Genomic DNA, 9,239 nt, shown 5'->3' with positions numbered 1-9,239 from the left:
CATATCCCAGTCCAACAGCTTATGGGCTATGTCTGTGGGACTGAGCACAGTGGAAGCAATGGTGAAAACCAGCCCCTGGCTTCAGCAGTTTGCTTCGGAGGGGGCAGGTCAGGGCACGTGAGCTTGCCCTGTCTCTCACCACGCCAACGGCTATGCGGTCGGAGGATGAGGAGGTCGACTCCATTTCTCCACTGGTTCCCTCTTCCAGAAGGAAACGTCGCCCTCGCCAATCCTCTCCTCAGCCCTTTTCCGGGATTACAGAGAAATTCGGTGAGTCACGAGAGTGCTTTTCCTGTTTCTGCTACTGTTACTGTTCTGGCTCTTGGCTCCTCTCCTCCTCCTCCTCTCCCTTAGTTTCCCTGCTTAGCCTCTTGTGTCCTTGTCTAGTCTCGTGGGTTTTTTTTGTAGTACTTTTCCCTGGAACACTCTCTCACAGTCTGTTCTCTAAAACCTAAAAGAGGAATTATGGATTTGATCAACTGGTCTCTGAATGCAATTGACACCCTTTTCTTAATGAGAAGTCTGGGCTCGGGAGAGCCCGAGTGTCCTGGAGGTACTTTCCCTGCCGGATACACGATGGACGGGTGGTATAACTGGAGGGTCGTGTGCCTGGCGGGACTGTCGATCGAGGACGCTGAAGATATCTACCTATTCGGAACCATGATAACAGGGTTCTTGCTGATTGGAGCTGGCTAGGCCCTGGCTTATCGAAGAATTAAGAAAGCGGAATCGGCTGTTTCAAACCCCCACAAGGGGTCTGGTGTCTGCTCCCTCCTCTGTAAGACACAGAAAAGGAAAACACTTCCCTGCCTAGCCTTGATAATCTAATGTTATTATCCATTGTTCTTCTAGTGATTCAAAGTTGATTTAGAATATCATGTTCGGGACTCTCTGACCCAGAGACTTATTCTAACCATTATCCTTGTATGTAAGCATGTTTGCAATCCCACTCTGCACTCTAACTCATTCCTACAATATATCCGTCGGACAGTCACACTGAACGAAGCTTCAAGCTTCAAGCAGGCCATCACTAGTTCAATCCATCATCCAAAAATGGAAAAAGTATGCCACATGCAATTTGGCAGGAGCCATGAAGGGGACACAGCAATCAGGTGGAAGATGTTCTGGTAAGAAAAGACCAGAGTTGAGCTTTTGAGCCTAAATGCCAAGCGCTACATGAGGCGGGAAAGTAACACTGCTCATCACCCTGAACACACAATTCCCACTGTGAAACATGGTGTGGAAATATAAAGAATATTAATGTGTTAAAATGGCCCATTAAAAGTCCAGAAATCCCACTGAGCATCTGTGGCAAGACTCGAAAATTGCTATTCACAGACGCTCTGCATCCAATCTGGCTGAGCTTGAGCTATTTTGCAACGAAAAATAGGCAAAAACTTTGGTCTCTACATTTGCAACGCTGGTAGAGACATACCCCAAAAGACTCGCAGTGAATTGCAGTGAAAATATTGACGCAGGGGGATCTGAGTGCAATTGCACGCCACACTTTTCAAATTTTTATTTGCTTAAAATTTTGAAAACCATGTATCGTTTTGGTACCACTTCACAATTTTGTGCTCTTTGTGTTGGTTTGTCACAGAAAACCTCAATAAAAAACATCAAAGTTTGTGGATGTAAGGTGACAAAATGTGTCAAAGTTCAAGGGGTATGAATACTTTTTCAAGGCACTGTATATGCGCCATATGATGTGATGAAGAGTAACACTTTGACTGAGGAAGCACTAACACGTATGTTTTTATTGATTAATAACAAAGATGTATAGTAACCAGTCCAATGATAGCCATAGATATTCAAAGCAAAAATGATGAGGAAAGAGGAGCACACATCAACAGTAACACTTTCTGTGAATCACACTCTAACATATAAAAAGAAAAGCTGCTGTAAAGCTGCACGACTGAACAACAATCCAAAGATTCATCTTTCAAAGTCTGTTTTATGTCTGTTTTCTCTTAAAGCTGGCAAACACAAACACAGCTGTAACAGCTGGGACTGTGCCCTACATCATAAAGCTAATTGAGGTGACTGTTGTTGTGAGTTCACGCTACACAAATGAAGCTGAATTATAAAGAATTAAATTCATGATTGATTTAAACATGAGCAGATACACAAACACCGAAACTCTGACAGCAAAATGAGGTTCATTGAAAAGTAATGCAGGAACTGGTATTCTGATTACACTGCTGTCTTAATTTTCACTCGAGGCCAAACGCTGGTATTTGACCTTTGACATTTTGGCCCTGTACAGGAGCACTCCACAGATCATGGCAACAGCAGCAAGAAGACATCCAGCGATGAAGACCAGGTTCAGGTTCAGGTTCAGGTTGTTCCCTGAAGACCACAATAGAACCTCAGCATTGTTCACACTTTAGTGAAAGTCAAACAAAGAAGCTAATGTTAAGAAGCACTTTGTGTTTCCATACCTGCACTCATGCTGGTGTCTGCTGACCTCTTCAAACGCAGAGGACCCTGGGAAACGAAGTGCGCTGCAGTCTGGATGGCAGAGTCCCTCTTTCGGCGGTGGGAGTGGTGGTGATGGTTTGAGTTGATGCATCCCTGTGAGCACCTGCTGTTGGGATTCCCTGCTTCACACATCATTACTGAACAGCTGATGTATACCTGAGTGAAACAGGACACACTGTCAGTATATCAGCAGACGTACAGTTGCCCCCTCTAGTGGAACAAGAGCAGAGCTGCAGTCAAACCTTTGCTTCTCCATCCCAGCCAAGGAGAAAGCACAAATTGGGCATATTTATTAGTGCTTTTAGAAATTGGAGCTTCTAGATATCTACAGTTCTTTACCTGATCGTGCAAACCGATGAACTTGAAGGCCTCGATGCAGAATCTAAACTGTCTCTTGTTGTCGGTCTCATGGATCATCACAGTTGGGTCCACGGGGCACCTAATCAGAGCCGAGCACAAAGACGACACAGCTGCTGTAACTCCATGTCTTACAATCAAAGCTGCTACAGAAGCAGAGACATCACAGGGTTTCTACAGCATTTCAGAATCAAAGAAAAGAGAAAACTTTGGTAAAACTCTGGGTTTCCTTCTTTTCTTTTATATATTGATCCAATGGTGGGTTTTTGTATCAAACTTGGCCAAATGATCAAATGTTGAGGTAACTGATGTGCCCTAAATAATATACACTTCACTTCCTTCAGCACATGCGTACCCGTCTTCAATGATGGAGTAGGTTGGCTGGGAATTGGGGTTGTCGTACGGCGAGGCTCTGCAGGACTCCACAAACATCTCGGTGTCGTTGACTATGGAGGACGCATCTATCTCCATGTAAATCTTCTGCCCTACGTCGTACTCCAGAGGGTACGAACTGGGATCAATGATGCTTCTGAACTGGTTGTTGGGGTAAAACTCAAACTGGTAGGTGAACGTGCCGAAGCCTTTATCAAACACTTCCACCATCGTCCTGTGTGCTGTGAAGCCCAGTGACACGTTCCCCTTTTTGGGGTACTGACAGTAGAACTCTACTTCCAGGTTATGTTTCCTGGTGATCAGAGCTCCGCTGTCATCCACTGTGGTGATTTCATTCTTGAAAATGAGATGTTCCTCGTCCTCCTGCAGAGTCAAACATCACTCTGTCAGTCCTCGTTCTGATATCTAAACCAACAACAACAGAATAGATACAAAGGAGCTCTGGTTACCTCGATCTGAGTGCCACAAGCATTGAGAGGGATGACGCCGATGATGTGAGTGCTGTTGGAGTATCTCTCCAGGCTGCAGAGGGTGTTGCTGGGCTCACTGAGACGCAGGTGATCCTCACGGAGTCCACGGAGGGACGATTTCTCCACCTCTACTCTCATTTCAGACTCAGTGCAGATCACGTTGGTTTTAACTGAAACAAGTTAAAAACATATAAAATATGATGTAAGAAAACATACAGACTTAGAATTTACCTTATGATACCCATTCAAAGGACTCTTCATGTCACGGTACTGGGTCGTGTGACCCAGTGTTTGAGTTTTAGGTATTTTTGTATTCATTTTCGATCTAGTTAATTTCTAGGTTGCTGGTTAGTCCTTATTTCTTAGTTGTTTCTGTCATCTCCCCCTGTCCTCAGTCTCCCTGGTTCCTGCGTCTACGTGTCATGTTTCTTGTCGGTTATGTTAAGTTCATGTCTATGTCTCCGTGTTTCCTGTTTTATTTTGGAAGAGTCTGGTGTCCTTTGTTCATTGTAGTTAATGTTGCTCTCCTCTGTATTGTCATTATGTTTCATTCGAGTCAGCTGTGTCCTCATGTGTCTCCACTTCCCCTGATCACCTCATGTGTGTATTTAAGTCCTCAGTCTTCCTTTGTTTGCCGTTGTGTTGTCTGTGTATCTCCCCTATCCCTTGTCATAGTTTGTATATTGTTTAGTCATAGTCTAAATTCTCAGTAAGAGTCATAGTTTCCTAGTATATGTTCAGGTTTTCCCTCAGTTACTTTCTTGTTGTTTTTTCCGTGAGTTTTTGGCCCTAAATAAAGGCTCGCTTTTTGTTAAGTTCAGTTTTGTCTCCTCGCCTCTGTCTGCTCTTGGGTCCTCAACTCACTCCACACGGTCTGCCCTCGCAGACCATGACACTTCATTAAGCTAAACCTAATGCAATCCAACACAACAGATTTAAAGATTTACAATTTCAGTTTATTTTAATGTTGCCAGAAATATGTCAAAATTCTCCAACTTCAATTGTCAAAAAGTTAGAATATTAACTATAAAAAGAATGAGTTAAGTCTAAAAAAAAAATATTGACAATAGAAAATTGAGAATATGTCCAAAAAGTTGACATATTTTCTATTTTTATTTTTAGTTATTTATTTTGTTTTTTATTTATTTTTTATTTTTTTAATTTTGATATCAAAGACAACTTTAGACTCACTTTCCTCTGTTCCAACTTTCAAGATGACACACCTCATCTCGGACTGATAGACGCCGGACCTGAAGAGACAGAACGATGATAAGTTGACTTAATGTGTGACTTAAATAATTTTCCTTTTTATTATTTCTTCAAATACTCTTGAAATTGTAAAGCTTAAGGTCAAATGAGGAGAGCTTCATTTTATAATTTGTTCATAGTGGCATTATTTATTCCAAAAGCACATTTATTTAAACTTCTCACACCTAGACAGAAAATCCATTTTTTTAAAGCACTAAAAACAACAAAAAGTCACTTACTGTGAAGTCGGGGTGCCGTGGTTATGAGAGTGGGTATTGCCTGGAAAACTGGTAACTGCTGACCTGAAAAACCCACAAAGAGTCCAATCATGACTTTGCTCTCCCAAACTATTTCTGTGTTTAAAGGAATGAAACCGAGGCTAACCCTGTCGCCGATTCAACAGCAAAGCACACTGGGAAATAATCTCCCAGATCGCTGGAGAACGGCGTCCACCGAAGCACAAACTCATTATGTGTGGTTCTGTGCTGGGTCATATTCATTGGCCCGCTCATGATGATATCTTGTATTCTGTAAGAAAACCACAGAAGGAAACAAGGATTAGCTCATTAATGCTGAGCTGAGCTTTCCTGCTGAAGTGATAATAATGCTTCGCTGCCATCAGGCCTCCTTAATCAAGCTTTGTCTCACTCACGCTGCATATGAAGCCTGTGCTTTGATTCTGATCTCCACCTCTTTGTTGACCTCTGCATGAATGCGCTGTCCGTGTGCAGGTGTTGGGTGCACAAACTGGGGCAAGTATAGTCCCTCCTGGCATGAAGGAGCAGGTGGATCCACTGGAGTACAGTTAGAGTAGTAACAAATAAGCATCCATTACCAAACAGGAAGAAGCAGCTGTCTGCATAGCAAAAGTTTAAGGCTTTAAACAAACACGTGAAGTGGAGTTTGGTTCTTGGGCTGCTGAAGAATTCAGTGCAAACAGGTAAAACTAATATTAAGTTTTTAAGATAAACTGTGGGTCACATGAGTAAATAGGTCTGCTGCAATCAGCTGTTTCTACCACAGTTACCACTGTCTTCATGTGCAGAGTCATGAAAGCAGCAACATGCTGAGAACGGAGCAGAGCGGAGTGTGCTGCATCATCACATCATCAAACACTGAGACAACAATGGGCCTTACCAACGAAAGAGAACTGCAACGGTAGTTTACTGAGGGGAGGAGAGGTCGCCTGCAGCGGTCTGCCCATAGTCCACCACCATGGTGTGGTAGTGCGGGCTGTTGTAGTTGTAGTGGGGGCAGCTGTAGTTGTAGTAGGAGCGGCTGTAGTTGTAGTAGGAGCGGCTGTTGTAGTTGTAGTGGGTGCGGCTGTAGTTGTAGTAGGAGCGGCTGTAGTTGTTGTGGGTGCAGCTGTAGTTGTAGTAGGAGCGGCTGTTGTAGTTGTAGTGGGTGCGGCTGTAGTTGTAGTAGGAACGGCTGTAGTTGTAGTAGGAGCGGCTGTAGTTGTTGTGGGTGCAGCTGTAGTTGTAGTAGGAGCGGCTGTTGTAGTTGTAGTGGGTGCAGCTGTAGTTGTAGTAGGAGCGGCTGTAGTTGTCCACCACCACCATGATGTGGTAGTGGGGGGGTATGTAGTTGTTGGATACATGGCGGCAGATCGTTTCCTTCTTGCAGACAGAGGAGACCTGGAGGACTGGGATCCATCGGAGTATCTCAGACTGATGTGTCCTTGTGGGAAATCCTCCACCACCAACTCAAATGCATTCACTAACGGGTCAGCATTAGTGTATTGGTAATGTAACGTGCAGGAGTCCTGACAGTGGGACATTTTGGAGTTAAAAGGGAAAAACCACAAGTGAGTTATTGTACAGTGCATTAGAACATCAGCTAACCTGGTGTAAGTGGAAGCCTGAATGTTGGGTGCAGCCGTAGCACTCTGCACTTCCTGGATTTCCATATCTGCATCTGACTTTGTCTCCATCAGGATCAAAGGACATCAGCTTGTATGTCCGTGGGCAGTTTTCAGGAACTCTTTAATAAACACATTAACAAAGTCTCTCTCAGTGTCTCATACAGTAACATGAACCATTCACTGGTATGATTATCTTGTATTATCTTGTAAAACTGATCAAGAAGGTAGAAAGAAAAATATGTAGACAATAGAATGAAAACTAAAATTAATTTGTCTGCTAGTTGATAAAAAACAAGAACTTCTTGTTTTCCTTTTTCAGAGAAGCAGGTTTTGCCACATGATGACATTTTCAAATTCTGCTGTTTAGAGGCTCATAGTTTAATTGGAGATAAATTATCTGAATTTCAGGAGCTGGACCTCGCCTCCAAACACACCCCTTCCAGTTCTAATGCATGTTTGTTTTTGTGCCCCACCCTACCTCTCCTTTTTTAATTCTTTCAATTCTTTCCATTCTTCACTTCTGCTTAGTACACGGGGATCTGCCAGGCCTGGTAGCCGCCACCAGTCCCCTTCGAGGCCTTCCCCAAACCGCAGCTCAGCTCATGTTTTCGCCTTTATCTACTAAAAATGCTGTCAAATCTGAAATGAGGACGTGGGCCCAGTGAGAGAAATCAAACTTCAGGAAGCTTACCTGAGGAAAGGTAGGATGGCAACTTCTGGTGCTCTGTTTGGTTTTCCAGTGTCGGATCTTTCTCCTAAATCCACAAGAGTGTTCAAGTACCAATAATGGCTCCAGTAATAGGTCCGTGTGGGGATCCAGCAGCAGCTGGCTGCCCTGGTTTGTTTAGAAATAACAAAGTCATCCACCCACCAAGCTCTTGTTTTATCATAATATCAGACAGATTTAATGACTGTGGTGGCTTTAGATGAATAATAATTAATAAAAATTAATAACCAATAATTACACACAATGAAGCACATCAACAGTATCTTCATACTTAAAATGAAAAATGCTCACCGCATTTCAAAAGGTCTGTTGCTCGGGACGACCCGCGTGGTGACGGTTTCAGTTTCACACCATTGTCTGTTATAGAGTGGAGCACTGGTGCTGCTGTCCAGTCTGCCTCTCTGACTTCTGGAGGTGTAGCCACAGTATCCACTGGAACAATACCAGTAGAGGGAGTAGTAACATCCATCATAGGTGTCTCTGTCCCGAATTTCCACCTTTAAAACATACAAGCAACTCAGTCAGATTTTAGTTTGTCACTCCATGTTATCTGCAAGAAGAAGGTTCTGTATCTGTGTTTGATCATGTGATCACAATTTTAACACAATCAATAACAAGTGTAGGTCATGGAAGCCACGTCTGCAGCCATTGATTAGTCAAGGCACTCTGGATTTAGAGGTGAAGAAAGTGAGACATACTACTACAACTACCAATACTACTACTAATAAATAATACATTTTTGAGGAGCATCTTTCAGTAACAACTATGTGACAACGGACTTTTATTAGTTTTATTCAGTTTTTTTTTTAAAGTTAACTATTTGTTTAAACTTTTATAAAAGACAACATGTGTGCACTCGTGCGTTTAAAAATAATAATGTGTTTCAAGATATATGGATAAGTTAAGAAGCGACACCTTTTACATTTTTAACTTCATTTTCTGTTTCTTCTATCAGAATAATCAGACCTGTGCACAGAAGGAAATAAAAGTCAGAATAATCAGTGTGAAAAGAGGAGATTCCTGTTCTGTCACAGCTTCACTTATTATCTGTCATTATTATTAAGTACAGTTAAACGTTGTGTATCTCACATTAAATGAGCCATCAGGGTTTCTTCCTTTGTAGGTGTAGGTCGTGGTTCCCCCAAAAAAATGAGAAGCAGACACCAGTGAGACCAGGAGCAGCTGAAGCAGGAGCATCAGAGTGGACGCCATGATCCTCCAAACCCACCTCTGTCTCCAGAGATGCTGCTCACATCCACCTGCAGCATCTTTATATACGAAGCAGGGCACAGTCCTGCCAAGTCTAGTGGCATGCACGCTATGTGAGAGAACAATAGGAGCTGCAAAACTGGTCTGAGCAGGAAAACACACCTGTTTAAAAACATATATATACTGTAAATGAGTAAATGAAACCTAACTTATCTGATTCCTGGCACACAGACCGTGTTATTGTTATCTTGTAAACACAGGGTTACGCCTGAAAACCAGTTTAATCCATGTGATAGTTTCACATGACACCAGGTTTCAGTACAGCACAAATACATCTGTTCTAACACTACAGAATTTCCTATGTAGAGAATTTCCACAATGATCACAGTACATGAATCTGGGCAGAGTCCTTCTGCATAGTTTGAATGTTCTCCTTTCGTTTGACGATGTAAAGTTAAATACATATGTGTTCTCAGCAATGTTCCCTCTA

The 9,239-nt window shown here is 42.7% G+C and overlaps 1 protein-coding gene across 1 annotated transcript; it reads right to left on the bottom strand.

The window, feature by feature from the left end:
* Window positions 1–1,538: 1,538 nt before the first annotated feature.
* Window positions 1,539–8,770, bottom strand: LOC146567788 (uncharacterized). The gene is made up of 14 exons (XM_085285701.1): window positions 8,630–8,770; window positions 7,832–8,037; window positions 7,505–7,648; window positions 6,794–6,932; window positions 6,087–6,714; window positions 5,602–5,743; window positions 5,334–5,477; window positions 5,189–5,251; window positions 4,893–4,951; window positions 3,681–3,871; window positions 3,194–3,594; window positions 2,821–2,920; window positions 2,442–2,637; window positions 1,539–2,349 (listed from the first exon to the last, which is right to left on the bottom strand). The coding sequence occupies exons 1-14, from the start codon at window positions 8,750–8,752 to the stop codon at window positions 2,207–2,209; spliced, it is 2,679 nt and encodes an 892-aa protein (XP_085141827.1). The 5' UTR covers window positions 8,753–8,770; the 3' UTR covers window positions 1,539–2,206.
* Window positions 8,771–9,239: the final 469 nt, after the last annotated feature.

Source organism: Mchenga conophoros, linkage group LG9 (assembly GCF_057382185.1).
Source record: "Mchenga conophoros isolate Kocher_MC1m ecotype Shallow Benthic linkage group LG9, M_conophoros_male_GT1.1, whole genome shotgun sequence".
Taxonomy (NCBI): Eukaryota; Metazoa; Chordata; class Actinopteri; order Cichliformes; family Cichlidae; genus Mchenga; species Mchenga conophoros.
The sequence above is the reverse complement of the archived record's forward strand: the minus strand, read 5'-3'. Positions and strand labels throughout refer to the sequence as shown.

Coding starts and splice junctions, on each gene's coding strand:
- LOC146567788 (XM_085285701.1), bottom strand. CDS start 8,752: ATGGCGTCCACTCTGATGCTCCTGCTTCAGCTGCTCCTGGTCTCACTG. Junction 7,649..7,831: donor AACAGACCTTTTGAAATGCG/GTGAGCATTTTT, acceptor TAAACAAACCAG/GGCAGCCAGCTGCTGCTGGA. Junction 3,595..3,680: donor CTTGTGGCACTCAGATCGAG/GTAACCAGAGCT, acceptor TTGACTCTGCAG/GAGGACGAGGAACATCTCAT.